The sequence below is a fragment of the Gracilinanus agilis genome, chromosome 1 (assembly GCF_016433145.1).
Source record: "Gracilinanus agilis isolate LMUSP501 chromosome 1, AgileGrace, whole genome shotgun sequence".
NCBI lineage: Eukaryota > Metazoa > Chordata > Mammalia > Didelphimorphia > Didelphidae > Gracilinanus > Gracilinanus agilis.
In genome coordinates, this window is record NC_058130.1 from 791,847,018 (window position 1) to 791,865,622 (window position 18,605).

The 18,605-nt window shown below is 38.4% G+C and overlaps 1 protein-coding gene across 1 annotated transcript; it reads right to left on the reverse strand.

Moving 5' to 3' along the window:
* Positions 1–1,103: 1,103 nt before the first annotated feature.
* Positions 1,104–16,950, reverse strand: LOC123232490 (vomeronasal type-2 receptor 26-like). Its single transcript, XM_044658942.1, has 6 exons — positions 16,736–16,950; positions 14,625–14,919; positions 10,755–11,561; positions 9,582–9,809; positions 8,537–8,660; positions 1,104–2,005 (listed from the first exon to the last, which is right to left on the reverse strand). Exons 1-6 carry the CDS (start codon positions 16,948–16,950, stop codon positions 1,104–1,106), a joined length of 2,571 nt encoding a protein of 856 aa, XP_044514877.1.
* Positions 16,951–18,605: the final 1,655 nt, after the last annotated feature.

Below are 18,605 nucleotides of genomic sequence, written 5' to 3' on the forward strand. Positions count from 1 at the left end.
TTTTCAAGGTCTAATTTTCCTCTGTCAGTTTTTGGTTCTCCTTTTTGAATTGTCCCATTTCTCCTTGCATCATTTTCCTTTCTCTTGCATCACTTTCATTTCTCTTTCCCAATTTTCCTCTGCCTTTCTCATTTTGTTTTTGAAGTCTTTTTTGAGCTCTTCAAGACTCTGAGTCCAAACCATAGTTTTCTTTTGGACTTTGCTTGTTTTTGCTCTGCATTTATTGTCACCTTCTGTCTCTCTACCTTGCTCTTTGTCTCCATAAAAAACTCTTTAGAGTTAGATGCTTTTTTGTTGCTTGCTCATTTTTCTTATCTACTTATAGGTAGGCTCTGTTTTCTGGGAAATTGGAGTACCCTCTTAAACTTAAGTCCTTCTTTGATGTTATTCTCAGCTTGTTTTTCTGGCTTTTTGTAGTTTATAGGCTTGAGGGCTGAGAGTTCTGAGAGCCCCCTCCCCCTGCTGATTCAATTGACTCTTGAGATGCTGATAGCTTAAAGACTTTCATCATCCTTGTGTGTAAGCTTTTGATCTCACTCTGAAACTGAGGAGGTCAGGGGCTGATCAAATTTTCACCCTAGGCTTATGCTCAAGGTTTTGGTCTCACTGTTTACTTGATCCAATCATGCATACCCTTGATTGCCTTTTGCTAGAGCTCCTCCCTTAGTTCTGGGCAAAAAGATGGGATGGGGAGGATTACCCTGGACTGGGAATCCGGACTTCTCCCCAGGCTTGAAATTTCAAGGGGTGTCGGTTGGCATGGACCACTATTTGCCCAGGCAGGATATTAGGGTTTGATTGTTAGCTAGAGCTTAGGTTCAGAACCTGTGGCAGCAGATATGGGGTAGGGAGTTGGTGGCTTGCTCTTCTCTCCTTGCTACAGTCTCTTGCTGGTACTACTCTCCTCTTACCCCAGTGCCCCATATGCCATCTGCTTAACATTAGGGTTTTTCTTTTCTTGAAAGATGTTTCACTCTTTCTTGTTGGTTCTTTCATCCCTGTATTCATTTTGTGGTGATATTTTAATCTTTGAGAGAATTCTTGTGGTGACATGGAGCTGCTGCTCTAGTTACTCCTCCATCTTGGCTCCACCCCAGGAAGTCTCAATTTAATTTATTTCTTATGCATTCCTGAATGTTTTGAACTGGCCTCAGCAAAATCGCATAACACTTGGGAATAAAGATACAGCCCAGTAATCCAGCACTGGAGGCCAAGATGGAGAAGATCTCTACAACCACCATGGCCTTACCCTTGGTGCTCTGGTATGTGGGGAGGAAGGAAACCCACACACTGCAGAACACCAGCATGCTGAAAGTGATGAACTTGGCTTCATTGAAGGCATCAGGCAGGCTTCTGGCCAAGAAAGCCACTGTGAAGCTCCCCACTGCTAGGAAGCCAATGTAACCCACAACACAGTAGAAACCAATGACAGAGCCCTCATTACATTCAATGATAATCTGATTGGGTTCAGAATGCATGTCTGTGTCTGGAAATGGCGGAGAGATTCCCAGCCAGATGCCACACAGAGTCACTTGAATGCCAGAGCAAAGGAGTACAATACAGTTTGACACTCTAGGTTGCAGCCATACCTTATTCCTGCTCCCTGGTTTTGTAACCTTAAAGGCCAGAACTACCAGAATGGTTTTGCCTAAAATGGAAGAAACAGCCACAGTGAACACTACCCCAAATGTTGTTTGTCGGAGGAGACAGGTAGCTGCAGTGGGATGGCCAATGAAGAGCAAGGAGCAGAGGAAACAAAAGGTGAGGGAGATGAGGAGAGTATAGCTGAGGGCCCGGTTATTGGCTTTCACTATGGCTGTATCACGAAACTTCACAAACACCCCGAGAATCAGAGCTGTCAGTACAGAGAAGAAAAGAGCCACACAGGCTAGAGTCATTCCCAGAGGTTCTTTGATATCCAGGAAGGTAATGGTTTTGGGGAGGCAATGATCTCTCTCCTTATTAGGATATTCATCTTCAGGACACTTCATACAATGCCTCATATCTATAGGGGAAAAGAAGCATCTCATTATTTTATGTTTGAAAATTCTTCCTATTTTCAAACCTGGGAAACAGACAAAATAACCTATGTCAAGCCATTTGGACATGAAGGGTAGAACTTGACCCTCAACATATAATTATATCCACCTTGGTATGCCTACCAAGGTGATGAAGCCCAGTTCCACTGTGTCCATTACCTTTATAATTTGGAAGACCTAGATCATGCTATTTATTAGCATTTACCTTTTCCAATTGAAGAAAATGGTTCCTCAATCTATCTATAGTCATATTGCATGTTTGTTCACTTATACTTCTCCAACATTGATTATAAATAAAAGTGTAATTAAAGTTAGCATTTATATAGCACCTAGTATGTGCCAGACATTGTTCCAAGTCCTTTACAATGAATAACTCATTTGATTCTCACAACAGAGCCATGAGGTAAATGCTATTAGCATTCCCAATTAACAGATGAGATATTGAGGGAATGTCCACTTTTTAAAAAAAAAGATTGCTAATAACACCTTTCTTTTAGGGCTGTTAGGATAGTAAAATGAAATTATATTTGTAATTCTTTCCCAACTTTAAATTACTATTTAAAATATGCTTGTATTTAAAGTAGTCACTGTTCAGTAACTCTTCTAAATATTTTATCAAGATTCAAAACAAATATTTTCAGCAATGATATCCAAGGGACGCCAGTACAAATACTTTATTAGCTTGGAAAAATGTCAATACTTTAATATCTTTACTCAATCCAGTTCTCTTTCTAATAATAACTTCTCCCTCTATAAGCTACAGTCTTTGGTGTATTGGTGACAATTATTTTAAACCCTCTCCTTCTGCCTTAGATGAAATACTCTGTATAGGTTCCAAGGCAGAAGAGTGTTTAGGGCTAGGCAATAGGGATTAAGTGACTTGCCCAGGGTCACACAGTTAGGAACTGTCTGAGGCTAGATTTGAATCTAGGACTCTCTGGTCTCTAAGTATGGCTCTCAGTCCACTGAGTCATGTAGTTGACTTGGCAACAATTTTTGACTCTGAGAATTGTTCCAGTCTTTCCAGAATGAGAATCCATATAGTGATGTGTCATCCTCACTTTTGCCTTGGTATATGGACAAATAATTATGGCATAGGAAAAGGAACACTTGTGAGCTCCTAGTATCATAAATTTGAGGCACATTTGAAGCACACATACACCTTAAAGATATTCTCATCCATGACCCCCCTTTTATAGTGGAGGAAGCAAAGACCCAACTTCAATGTCTTCCAGGAAATCAAACAAATAGGATTTTTAAAAAGTAAGATTCAAATCCAGTTCCCCTTATACTATCTATGGCTTTTCATTTTACCTTGACCACTCTGTAAAGCAAGTTGACTAGTTTTAAACCTTTATGTTCATAGAACTGATATTAAGTATCAGTCCCAAAGCAGAATAGTAATAAATGGCAGGCATTTGTGGTTGTGTCTTGAGCCAGATCACACAGCTAAGAAGGGTCTCATTCACGATTTGAACATAGGACCTTACATTTCTTGGCTTAAATCTTCATACACATAACCATCAAGATTCCCCCCTCATTTATTATTTTTTTAAAGATTTTTTTTTCATTTTAAACCCTTAACTTCTGTGCATTGACCCATAGGTGGAAGAGTGGTAAGGGTAGGCAATGGGGGCCAAGGGACCCGCCCAGAGTCACACAGCTGGGAAGTGTCTGAGGCCGGATTTGAACCCAGGACCTCCAGTCTCTAGGCCTGACTCTCACTCCACTGAGCTACCCAGCTGCCCCACCCCCTCATTTATTATTGAGGAGAATTCCCTATTGAATTGGTGGGAGTTGAGTATTAGGTGATTTAAAAAAACATTTCCTACTCTATTATTACACTAAAATGCCCAGGTAACATCTTCCTTCCCTTCTTTATCCTCCATTAGAGAAAATATTTTAAATAAGAAATATATATTTACATGTAAAACCATATCTCCTTTGTTTCTATATATCAGTTGTTCCTTTGGAGGTGGACATACACAAGTCCTTCAAACAGTATTTCTGATGCTATATATAATATCTTCTTGGTTTCAGTCATTCCACTCATCATAACTTCTTGTAGCTCTTACCATTTCCTTTAATTAATTTGTTCATCATTTCTTATGGTGCAGTAGTATTCCATCATAATAATATACCAAATTTGTTTAGGTTTTACCCTATTGATGAACATCCCTTGAATTTCCATTAAGTTGATGTCACAAAGGCAACTCATAAATATCTTAGAAAATAAAGAATCCTTTACTTTTTCCATGATTACCTTAGGAAATTTACTTACTAGTGGTATTACTGGATCAAAAGGTATACACTGTTTTATAATTCTATAATTATAATTCCAGATAATTCTCCAAAATGGTTGGATCAGTTCAGAATTACACCAGTAGCATATTAGTGTCCTGAGTGCTTTTGACAGAAAGTTTGAGGAAAGGGTGTGGATATGTCCCTTTTATATTTAATTATTATATTTAAAATATATATAATATATTATGCATTACATAGTGAGATATTAAACATAGGACCTTGTTTCATATCAAATTATAATCCACTTTCACACACAACTTTATGTCATACTTGACCACAGATGTAAAGGCAACCAACCATAATCTTTCCTTCAAACATTAACTCATTTCTATTATTGCTCTGACTATGCTGCCTTACTAGGTTTTGTAGTGGATAGAGTGCTGGGTCTGGAGTCAGGAAATCCTGCGTTTTAAATCTAGCCTCAGACACTTACTAGCTGGGTGACCCTGGGCATGTCACCTATTATCTGTCTGTCTGACTTTCTTTATATTTAAAAGAAGGAAAATATCTCCAAGAATTGTAAGAATCAAATGAAATCTTAAGTATAAAGGATAAATACATAGTACATAGAAACTAAAATCTTCATGATGGCCATTATTTTTAATTATTTTTAATCAAAATCATCCAGATATTGTTTTTCTCCTAAGCTGACCATCCCCCCATTCCCCAAATTCAGGCTAAATTTCTCCATCTCTTAATCACCCATAGCAGTAAACTCCCACCTTGAACTTACTTCCTGAATCACAGTCTTTCTGTGGCTGAACCTCTTTCAGCTGAGAGTTCCTCCTTCAGACCCACCTTCATCTATACCAGTGATTCCCAAAGTGGGCGCCACCGCCCCCTGGTGGGTGCTGCAGAAATCCAGGGGGCGGTGATGGCCACAGGTGCATTTACCTTTCCTATTAATTGCTATTAAAATTAAAAAAAATTAATTTCCAGGGGTGCTAAGTAATTTTTGTCTGGAAAGGGGGCGGTAGGCAAAAAAGTTTGGGAACCCCTGATCTACACCATCTTCTGAAGCATTTAGTCAATGACAAACCTTAGGCTCTGAAGATCTCCGTTTCCTCTTTAATACCTACATAATCTGCATGTAATCATAGATTTCATCCTATAATGAGCAGTGGATATCATCTGTAACAATCTTTTAATTGTAGAAATAAAGGCATTATGGACCACAGAGTGAAATGACTTGCCTAAGGTCATACAGATAATAAGTAGCAGAGACAATATTTGAACCCTAGTCCTCTAACCCCATATTAACTATTCTTTTCACTGATTGCCTTTCTAATATCATAATCAAGATAAGAAGGACCTCTTATGCCATCTAAACTTATCATATTACCAGTATAGGGAAATGGAAACCAATGGAAGTTATGCCATACACAGGATCACACAGCTACTGCGTATATGAAATAGAAATTAACTTTGAAGTTTTCCTGATTCCATGTCCAGTGCTCTATCCAGTATACCACAATAGAGGAAATGCACTTTGAGGTTGAAAGCTAGCCCCTCTAAAACTTCAATTCTCAGCACCCCACTTTCCTTCTCACAATAAATGCTGGCAACGAGGGACTCGTTTTCCCTAAATTTGAAACAGCTTTTATTCCCAGAGAGTTTTACTAAGTTCAAACTGTTCAATACTTCGGAATGGCTTTATTTAGCACTATTCTTGGGTGGGCTCTTATTCATAGAGTATTTTCTCCTCAAGAAAAATCAACACAAGGTTACTTTGATTAAAATATACAGATTCAAATAGACAGCATTGAGAAGCACTAAAATAATTTTAAAATTCAGAAGGAAGACTCCCCTCCATTCAAACCTGCCCAGCCCATGCCTCAAGATGATTTCCTCTTATCTCCTCTTGTTTAGCTTTTGGAATCCCATGGCCCTACCTCCTCCCCGACTTGATCTTCCCCTCCTTGCTCGACTTCTCCATCTGTCTTCCTGGACCAGTCTCCTTTCTCTTACCCAGGCCACATCCCTTCCTCTCACAACTTCTGTCCCTACCAGATCTCTCTTTGCCCAGAGCCTCCCTCCTCTACCTGACCCATGGCTCCCCTGCCCCTCCCACCAGAAACCACCCTCTTTTGTCCCCCACTGCCTCACTATCCTCAGGCCAACCCCTCCCTCTTACCTCACCTGCTTCATAGCAACCCAAACATCCAGCCAAGTGGCAGAAATCACAAATAATTCAGTGAACGGCCTATTCCCCTTAAAAGAAGTACCCACCTTCAATAAAACTGAAAATGTGGTACCCTTAAGACACTATACATCCTTCATCCCCCCCAGATATTAAGAATTTTTATATACTATTTAATTTTTATTTTTCTGGTTTTTTTTTTCTGTTTTTGACTTCCTTTTAACAATTAGTTCACATACCTCATAACTCACCCATGTATCCCTGAGTGATCCACGTGTTGGTCAATACCTCCTCAGGGGAGATTATATTATTGTCATAAAATTCCAGATTCATAAATATTTTTCTTGTTTGAGAGTCATTTTAGGATAAGAAACTTGCTACCTCCCTGAATCAAGAAAATGAATTGTTTGGAGAAAGCACCATGGAGATGGCTAGAGAAACCTCACACTGCACCAAAAGATCCAGAATGAACTTTGGGATGTAGTGATATTGAACTGTGAGGGGTTGAATGTATTTATTTTGAATGTATGCTCTTATGCCAAAGCGGACTGCCCCCTAATTGGCTTTTTTCAATATGCCTAGCAATAATTGGTTGTGTTCTCTTTCTCTTTTATTTCCCCTTTATCCCCAAATTATTGTAATTTCCCCTTAGATAGTACAATATTGTATGTACTTCTAGTTGAAGATCTTTAGAGATATAAATTGGTTATGCATACTGATTCCATGGGGAAATTGACATGTAAATCTGGGAGACTTCTACATGCTTGTTTCCCATGGGAATCACAGGAGGGATTGTGAAATCAGAATCTGAACCCTAAAACTTCAATTCCCAGGATCCCACTTTCCTTCTCACATTATGTGCTGACGTAGGGAGGATATAAGTTTGGTGTAGTCCCGCCACTCACTCTCTTCCTATGATCTCAGCTGTGTGGAGATCGTGCAAGGTGAGAGGCTGTAGAGACCTTACTCAAGTGGTCCTAATTTTGTTAAATAAATAGGTTTTTATATTTCTATTTCCCTTTTATTTTTTCTGTTCAAGTATTATTAATAAACTTTATAAAATTAACATTCAAGTTATTGATATTAATTTAAATCTTACACTATGAAGGCCTGCAGAGCCTTTTTAGAATTCATTATCCACCTTGGTGTTCACCTGGAAGTCAATTCTCACTTGTGAGTCCAAGAAAGCTGTGGCATGAACACTGGCAGATATACAAAACCAGGCTGAAGATCGCAAATGGTACATCAGTGTATCATTTAGTTATTTAGTTAGTTATAGGGGTGTTGTTTACCCTAAATGCGTAAATAATTCCTCTACTGGAACGAGTAGATAACAAGTAATTCTTTCCCATGACTATGAAGGTGACAGAAGTAGGAGCTGCGGAGCACTCAGAACTTGAATAGACATTGAAGATGTTGATATCATCGACTACCTTCAGCATCATGATCAGTCATCCTGACTGCCTTATTACTGTACCTCAATGACTCTGGAAGAGCAAGTGAGACCAATGACTTTTATCACCTCGGTCTCACTTAAAGCCAATACATGCACAAATCTAGACCTCATCTGCTGATGTCATTAATCCTCTTCAAAAAAGGACAAACAACAGCAACAATATTGTGGGAGAAGCACTGCCTCAGAGTAACTAGGTTGATATCCTAAATGTTTTTTACAGTATCACTTTGGGCAAGTCACATAATTCCAACAAGTCTCAGCAGTCACATCCCATTTTTGGTTGTTTCTTGATTAATCAAATGAGGGAGTTGAACTAGATGGCTACTGAGGTTCCTTCCACTTCTAGATCTATGATCCTACATATGAATCCTACATATGAATATGATGATCATCCCTATATCATATTGTATAATATGTGAAAGAGACCAAGGACAAGAAATGGATAAAGAGAAAGAAAATCATCAGCCCCTCTCCTGGATGCCTATCTTGTTAGTCTTTCATTGATGTTCCCATGAATTTTACATGACCTCAAGAGCCAAATACCAAGTTTTTAACATTTTTAGTGGGCTTGTTAGGAAAGATCATTGCAATGCTTACTCATTTGATTGGAAATCTCCCCTTCTGGGCATGAAGAACAGTCAAAGCAGCAGATGGGCTCTCCCTCCCTCAGAGTTTTCCTGAATCCAGGGCCACAGCTATCACTGCACACAGCTTGAGGAGCCTGAAAAGTGGGATGAAAAGAAAATGCTTTAAGGATTTGGGGCTTAACAACATGTGTAAAGTAGATTATTTTTGAGAATTGTGTCATTTTTTTAGCAAAGGCAATGAATCTTATTTTATTAAAGAGCTATAGAACTTCTTCCAGACTTATAAATCATATGTAAGAAAATGCCCACTACACATGTATTCAAGAGCTATAATTTCAATTCTTATTCATCAGTAGCTGTGTGACTTTGGCTGAGCTACTGCTCTGCTTTGGGTTTTAGATTCTTCATCTGAAAAAAGAGATTCTTTGACTGCAAAGGTCTTTTTGAGGAAAAATATTCTATAATTCTATGTGTAATCCTGACCATTGTTACAACCCTAATGGTTAAATGAAAGCAGAATAATGACCTTAAAATGTACATTAATTGTTTTTCACATATGAGGTAAGGCACTCAGAGTCAAAGGCTGTGATGGAGTTCATTTTTCAATGGAGCATAAATAATAAATCCCACAGTCTTAGTAAATACAATTTGGAAAACCAAATTATTTTGGAATATTTAGAAATGCAGCTAACTTTATAAAATAAATTAGCTGAAGTCATTAGACAAACCTTCAAAAGAATGAACGACTTTGCTTTCACTGAAGCCAAGTAAATGGACAATGTGATAATGCAGATTATGAAATATTGTGCAGTGTGAGAACATTGGGTGGATTGACTACTTACTATTTTTTTTCTTAGTCATCCTGGAAAGGAAATGGAAAGAAGGACCAGAGGAAAATTTTCTCTACAAAAATCGGCTACCTCTGAATCAATAAGAATGACTAGTATTTATGTAGGATTTTAACTTAAAAAAAAGCACTTTGTGTAGGGGACCTTAGTAATAAGATGTGTTTCCATGATTGGAAGCTCTGAATTAAAACTGAAATTGTTTCTGACCTTTGACTCAAATGAGTCCCACACTATGGCCTCATTACAAATGGTAAAATCTTGACCATATGGAACATTTGGAATAAACTGTCCCACTTTCACCAGTGTTTCAGTCCCATTTTGAAAAAATAAGTACTCCAAAATGTCATAATGAGCTTCAGAATTTCCTGTATTATCCAAAAACACTTGATCACCAACACTATTGTGAAAGTGGATTTTCTTCAGAAAATTGTGGAGCTGAAAGGAAAGAGAAATATCAGTCAATGCCTAGTGCTCAAAGACTGGACTCTTACTAAAGTAAGATAGATGGCCTATGTAAGAGATCCCAGTCCTCATGGCCCGAAGTTTGTGCTCTTGTTTGGTGGGAGTAATAAATATCTTGGTTTCTGTAAGAAACAATCTAGACCAGTGATGGACAAAATACAGCCCGTGGGCCAGATGCAGCCCTCTAAAATGTTCTATCCAGCAGCGCAACATTATTCCTAATCTGACGAATACAATGAGTAGGATACAACACAATGAAACTTTGAAACAGACTGACAGACGAGCATTTCCTTTCCTTTGGCCCCCTCTTAAAATAGTTTGCCCATCACTGATCTAGACAGTAGACTCTGTAACATTCTATGGAATACTTTAATGTCTTCAGGAGGAAGGACACTGATTTTTATTGATGTTGAAGAAATGTTGGTTAAAAAGATGTTAATTGAAATCTGAGTTACAGGTTCCATTCATTCTTACATGTAGTGTTCCCAACATCACTCTAGACAGGCAAAGAATTCATAAAGATCTAAAACTCACACCTGATCTAGTCTCATATTAACAGTTTGGATTATATAATAGAGACACCATATTGAAATGTCATTTAAAGAAAGAATGTCATTATATTTAATCTTGTTTTCTTTACACACTAAAATTAGCTTCTCTTTTTGGCTATGGCTTGAAGTCTACATGATATCTCCTGCCTACATATTTATGCCATAACTACTTCTTATTAGAATGCATTCATTCTACCTTTTAGACAAGAAAATTTAGATTAGAAATTATTTCACTTTTGTCTTGTATTTATTTTGATTAAATTCACATGTACATCATTTCTTTCTCATAATTTCTTTTTCCTTGATTCATTGATGTATAAGCTGTACCCAGAACAATAGCTAGTACAGAGGGGGCACTTAATGTTACCTGCCATGGCTGAGGCATCCAGGTTTCTCCATCTCTTAGAGATTCTCTTTCTGATATCATCAGGAGCATTTCATGGAGGGCTCTGGCCACAGCGTGCACAGAATTGTAGATGGTATAACTCAGACCAGACATTGTCATGTCAAAGATGTGCAGAGGAAGAGTTTCCAAGGAGGCATTGGGGGAGCATTCATTTAGCTCTTCATTTTCAAGTTTCTCCAAATTTTTGAATGCTGAGCACCAGAAGTCCTTCAGTAAAGGGTCCTTTGGGTATTTGGCAGGGTTCACTGTCCTGAGAAAGGACTTGAAACCAGGGATTTCCTTTGTCATCTGGGAAAATGAAAGTGCTCCATGGAAACTGTGCCCATCATTCCACTGGGCTCTCATGGTGATGTCCCAATGAGAAGTGGTGATCCAGACCTTCCATAGGGTGAAGTAAACAAGAGGCTGTGAATATCTAAGGATCATGAGTGATTCCGTGTCACCATGAATGATGATGACTCTAACTGAGGATTCCATAATACGTGGCATGAACATATCATGAGATTCTGTGTGTCTTCTCTCACTCACTGGGAGTTTCTCAGTATAGGCCAGACAGATGTCATGCTTAATCATGTCCCCTCTTAAGTTCCAGAGGAATTCTTCACCTCTCATATCATCTGTGGTCACCAGACCTACCCATGTCCATTCAAATTTTACCAATAACCTGACTATACCATGGTGCAGGGAAGAGTCCCTTTGGGCCATCTGGTAGAGAGAAGGAAACTGGGTCTTGTCACTCAGGATGGAATCAAAAGGCCCATAGCTGATCTGGATGGAAAAGAAACATGGGGCAATTTAGTTTCTGCACCTTCCATATTGTTAAGCAAATTTCAGCAAATTATAAATTATCAGTAGATTATGTTTTGTTAAAAGAAATGTGGTGGATTTAAGAATTCCCTACTTAAGTTTACTAAATTATTTACTTATTTGGTATGAAGCTACTAAAGAATCTCTTCACATATGTAGAAAAATAATAACTAAATTGATGTGAAAGAAAAAATACCAATAATCTCATGAAAACTATGAATAGCATCTCAAACTTTACTGAGAGGTAGTAATAATTGAAATTATTTGATATTATATGAGAAATACAGGTTAGTTAATGGAATAGATGAGCTATACAGCATATTGAAGTAAATGAAGTTTGATAACTTTAAAGACTTCAGCTATTAGAGGTAAGGACTTGCTATACATAAAAAGTACTAGGAAAACAGTCATACAGTATAAAGTTATAAAGTATAAAGTTTATATATATATCTTCAAAATTGCACACCATTTGCCAAGATAACCTGCAAGAAGGTGCATACTTTAAACATAATGGATGACATAGGATAAGACATTTTAGGAACAAATCAAAAAATACCTTTCAGATTAGTGGATCATGAAAGTATTCATGGCCAACCAGAAGATCAATGGTCATAAAAGATAGATTGAGAATTCTGAGAATATAAAATTATAAAGTTTTTGCAGGAATAATAGGAAGTAAGATAAAATTAGAATATAATTGGTGGGATTATCTTGGAAACAAATTTCTTGGATAAAAGCTTCATTTTCAAGATATCTTAGAAACAGATTCATCTTTTTAGGGTTGGCTGGGTAGTGATAGGATGATGCAGACTGAAATTGGAATTGCAGCCACTCAAGCCTTGTGTGTGGGATGGGTACTGCTTAGGCTGATAGCTGTTAGGTCTCCCACAAGAGGTTGGTCAAGTAGGTCTTTATAGGGGGAACATAGAACAATGGCTTCACTGAGAGGATCTGATATAATTCTCTCTCAACTTGATGGATTAGTTGAGAGGAGGTGATCTTCAACTAGAAAAGATGTTACTGCCTGACAGGTGTGATCCACAAACAAGGATATGTGTGAAAATCAACAAGGATCCTCATTAATGGAGGTCCCTCTTCCAACTGCCAGTCTTTGGAGTGAAAGGAGAGTTCTATCAGGGTAAGAGAGGATGTAATGCCTCACTCAATTATAGAATCAATAAGCTATTAAAACTGTAAAATAACTCCTCTAATTATTAAGGGAAGGTTGATTGGGAAAAGGATTGAAAGGTGAGGTAAAAGGGAAGAGGAGATCTCTGTTATCTAATCAAGATGGGCCAGAGGCTAGCCTCACCTGAAACAAGGCTAGACCTCTTCACAGTGTTTCCTCCCTCTTCCTAAGCTATGACTCAAGTATCAAATGAAATAAATAAATAAGCTTTAGTAGGATGTTGTCAGATGTTGCTTGAAGATCTTCAGAGATGATGTGATGATGTTACTGCTAGTTGGATTTTATAAACAGCTGGTAAATGAATATCAGAGATAGACTTATGGAGCTCCTGATATGGATCAACTAAGGTTCAATGGAGTGTCTTCATCAGACCACCCACTACCCAAGACCCAAACCCAGAATGACCTTCCACTGCCTAGGGATCACAACCTTATATAGTTTAGTTCTAACTGCCCCCCAACTGCCTTCAATTTCTTGGGGTCTTTTCCTTCTCACTTGTAGTAGTGCTGACACTAGGCCACTACATTCCATCTGCAGGGACCCCTGTGAACTGCAAGAGGTGACAGGTGGTCCAGGCTGTCCTATGCAAACCGACCAAGAATGAATAGCAATAAAATGAATCAACTTAGAAAATGCCACACGAGTATGGATGAGCTACTAAAAGAAATTGAAGCCATGAGCCAGTTCAGTCATCCCAATGTGGTGACCTCTTTTGTTGTAAAGGAGAACCTTTGCTTGAATATGAAATCCTTAAGTGGAAGTTCAGTGCTGGATATTATATAGTATATTGTCAGTCAAGGAAAGTACAAGAATGGAGTCCTTTAAGAATCCATAATAGCTATAATTCTTAAAGAAGTTTTGGAAGGCTTAGATTATCTACATAGAAATGGTCAAATTCACAGGGATTGGATGGCTGAAAATATTCTTTGGGGCCAAGATGGTTCAATGCAAAAAGTAGATTGTGGGGTAAGTGCTATCTTGGCAATGGGAGGTGATGGTTGGCACCTCTTGTTGGATGGCACCTGAAGCCATGGAACAGGTGAGAGGCTGTGACTTCCAGGTTGATGTGTGGAGTTTTAGAATAATGGCCAATTTTTTGCCACCATAAAAGTGCAGCTATAAATATTTTTCTACAAATCATTTTCCTTATTCTCTTTGGGGTACAAATTCAGCAGAGGTATGGCTGGATCAAAGAGTAGCCAGTCTTTTAAACCCTTTGGACATAATTACAAATTACCCTCCAGAATGGATCGACCAATTCACAACTCCACCTCTAATGTATTAGTGTCCCAATTTTGCTACATCTCCTCCAACATTTATCACTTTCCTTTCCTGTCATATTGCCCAGTCTGATAGGTATGAGGCAGTACCTCAGAGTTTTAATTTGCATTTCTCTAATCAGGAGGAATTTAGAACACTTTTTCACTTGCTTATTGATGCTTTTGATTTGATCAAGTGAAATTCATGTCCCTTGATCATTTGTCAATTGGGGAATGGCTTGACATTTTGTAAATTTTACTCATTTAAGTTTTACAATTTTTCATATCACACACCTGATGAACTACAAGGCAGGGCATTTGATCTCATATTAGTTTTGCTTCCAAGGACCTGCTTGATCTTGGGAAAGTTGCTACCCAGGGTAATCTTCAGAGTCTGCTGGAGAGAGAGAGGCAGTTTGCTCTAGCTTATATGTAGGATGCTTAAGCATGTCAAAAGTTGAATAATATATTCTATCTTCAGTTCATAGCATGGTCATTACTAAAGAACACTCTACTATTCCCAAAACTGAGTGGTTTGAGAAAAGCATAGAACAAGAGTGGCTCAGTATCTCCCACCTGTGGAAACTTGTAGAGCTCCAGAATGGTCCCCATCTGGACAGACAGAGCTGATGTGGCTCCTCCAATGATAGCCACAGGCTGGTCCTGCCACAAGCAGCTGTAGTTAGGGATGAGCTGGCCTTGCCCAGACATCCACCTTAAGGAACTCTCTAGAGTTGTCTCATCACTATGGTAGGCATTATAGACATGGAATCCCAGGGTGGATATATTGGATAACAGATTGGGGTCCTTGTTGATCTCCTCCACAGCAAATACCAGGGCCAGGACCTGCTGATAATTTTTATGCAGCCACCTGAGGAATAGAGAGTAGGAAACTAAGAACAAAATATTCAAATTCAATTCATTAGACTCAGTCAGCAAGCATTTTTTTAGCACTTAATATGTTCCCGACCCAACATAACACTGGTAATAAAAATAAAAGGAACATTCTCTGTCTCAAGGAACTTATATTCTAACTGGAGAAACCGTATAGGCATAAACATCTTCTTTCAGTTCCTAAAGACACTGTCATTGTTTAAGACATATCTTAAGCACAAATGCACATCTTTTTCATGAATCTTGATCTTCCCAACTTCTTGTGCTACCATTAAAAATTATTTCAGTGTAAACACTGCCAGGATTTCAATCAAGGAGACCTGAGTTCAAATCCAGTTGTGTGATTTTAAGCAAGTCACACACCTTATTTTTCTCAATTCCCTCATCTGTAAAATGAGCTAGAGAAGTAAATAACAAACAAATCTTTCCATTATCTTTGCCAGAAAAACCTGAAATTGGCACACAACAGACTCCAATACAATTAATATAACTGAAAATAACAGTATATTAATAGAGATTTTATTCATGCAGTGTACATTTTATATAAAATGTTGTCTCCTTCATTAAAATATAAATTACTAGTAATCTGGGATGGTTAATTTCCTGGGGCTGATTTCTTCTCAGCTGCTCCTAGAACAGTTCCTGGTAAAAATAAAGTTTAATAAATACTTGAATAATTTATTCTCCAGGTAAACTATCCCCATATTCTTGTCCTTTCAATTAAAATTTGGATTACAAGGCATTTTAGCCCCATGAAAATCCACTTCTTTGCCCTTATATGCAACTCAAAGTGAAGGTTTTTCAGGCATTTTAAAAAAATTCATCAGTTGTGGATGGAGCAGAACCCACCACCCCCAGCTCTTAACCAGGAACAAATCTGAGCAGGAGGTGAAAAATAAACTTAGAAATAAAGAAGAATATAAAAAGAAAGTCAAATAGTATAATGTGATGTAATAGAGACTGTTTCCATATTTTTTAAGGTTTACTGAAGATCAACCCAGCAAGCAAAGGAAGGCAGATGAATAGAGAAAATAGGAAACAGAGATTATAATGTATAAAGGGATAAAAGGCTAGATACAGATATGCAGAAATAGAAGCTCATAAGAGAATTTCCAGTCAGGTGTTGGCTATTTTTCAAAAGTTAAAAAATAGTTTTTAGTAAATAATAGTTAATAGATAAAAGTTTTAGCTAAATTTTTCCCATTCTCACTCAGCTCATATCAACTAGCCATGTATATCTCTTAACTCTAGAACTCCTGACCTATATCACCGCAACACTGATGAAGCACAAACATCTCTGGAGAAGAATTTGGATTTGGAAAGCCAAAACACTGGTTCCTGAGTCAATGTTTTTGTCCATTTCTCTTTTGATTTTGAATTTCAACACTTTACAATATTGCTATGTTTTCATAGTTTCCCAGAGGCAGTAAAGGAAGAAGAAAACTTTAAATTTAACTATCCAGAGAGCTATCAGTATTGCATAAGGCCTGAACATGACAATAGATACTAATGAGATGCCTCCCCAAAACCCTGGGAATTAGGTGCTATTTTATATGGAAAGAAATAGAGTTCCAGAGAAATTAATAAATCTTTGAGATTTACAAAATGCTTTCTGTACAAAATACCATTAGATCAACCAAAAGGCACTGCCAGCTGCTTGAATCTTATACCTAGATCTGGCAGAGATCCCAGAGAGAATGTGAGAGAAAACAGAATGAAGCCCCCACTCTCAACATTATTTGCAAACATCACAATGACAGAGAACTTTATGAGATAATCTGGCAGGCACTTACTTGTAATCTCTACAACTCTTGTCAGGATGGCTTTGAAAAAGACCTGATCCTATGTTATTATTCACTTCTACAGAATGCATGGGGAGAAAGCTCCCAATAACTAGGTCTCCATCCCTGGAAAGGCTGGGACTGGTTTTTAGGAAACAAAGGGGCTTCTCTGTCTTGTTCAAAGAAGGTGAGAGCTTTAGGAGTATTACCAGGAAGACAGGGATCATATGGGAAATTTTTCTCTTAAGTTTGAGTGACATCACTGTGAACATCAGTTAAAGTCCCAAGCATAGAGGCAGCCAATTAGTGGCTATCCTAGCAGAAGCTCACCTCCTTGGGTCTTTTCATGATGGGGAAGTTTCCAGCATCTGAAAAATCACCTCTGAGTGCCAAGACCTATTCTATGTGCCTACGGAAACACAAATGAACAGCAGGCAGGTGTTTGTTTGGGGGAGTGATGGAAGGAGAGGAGTATTTAAGCATCACTGTTTCTTAGATTAGAAACTTTCTTAATGCTCTTGTTTTTAAGAGTGGACAGGTGCCTGCCTTTTCCCTGACATCAGTCTTCATCCTTAGCCATGGAGAACTCTTGGGACCATCTCTACCTGAGGCATCTTTAGCTCTGTCATTGAGTTCAACAGGAAAACCAAAACAGAAAAGGAAAATATGTTTTTAAATCTATTTCCCTATTCCTAGTAAAGCTCATGGGACCAAAGAAATTTTGAGTTAATTGAAAGCTTAATTTATCTGTTTATAATGTTTCTTCCTCCTCAGCTGGTGACTCATGGATGTCCCTGTACTAGCAAGTGAATGTATGGACTCTGGGACTGAGACATGCTGTTACATCAGGTATAATTCCCTCTTGAAGTGATTCTGGGCTTCAGGCAGAAGTCACTGTAAAGTGGAGAGATCAGAAACCCTCAGCCATAACAGACCAAGAGGCTACAAGATCCATAGTCTTAATGGACACACATGTGTAATAACAATAATAAGAAAACCATTGATGCTTGCAGAACACCATATATATTATCTAATTTGATCCTCACAAAACCCTATGAAAGAGGTAATTGTCCTCATTTCATGGATGAAGAAGTAGTCACATAGCTAAGAAGTGTCCGAGCAGTATTTGAACTGAGGTTTTCCTGTGTTCTGTTTGTAATAACAGGGATGTTGGGAAGCTGATAGTCCGGCCAAGGCCTGATGCCTGCAAGACCCATTTCTCCCAAACAGACAGGCTTGAGCCAGTAGGGAGGGGGTAAGGTACTCCTTTCTCTCAAACCCCTCCCCTCAAGCAGTTGGGCTTCAGTTGAAAATGGAGAGAGGGCTGAGTGTCTTCAAGCAAGATTCAGCAAAGGCAATTCTTCAATGATGTTCCTTTTCTCTAACTTATATTCCCCACAGGTCTGATTGAGGACTGAGTTGTAGCTAGATATCTTAATGTTAAGGACTGAGATGAATCTGACTTCTTAGGCTGGCAACTGACAGAAATAAAGCTTAATGGCTTCTGTGAGTATCCTCAAATAATTCCCAGGCACAGATATTAAAGATACAGCTTATATCAATAAAAGAAAGAAGGGGAAGGCAAGAGGGGGTAATTAGGATTTGGATAAGAACTGTGAAGCCCTGAACTGTCAGGTTGAAGCTTCCCCCCCCCAGGAGGGAGTGGCAGACCTTTAGCTAACTTGCTCTGAAAGCTAATAGTAATTACTTCTAATGTCTATATAACTAAATAATTATTATATTGATGCTGGAAAGGTCTAATCCTACTAGACAGGCAAACTCCTGAGTAGAAACCACAATGGTTTTTGCCACTATGGCCTCCCAGGTGAACCCCCAAATCAGGAGCAGCAAGCAGAAAGATCTGTTCCCCTCAACACCCCAG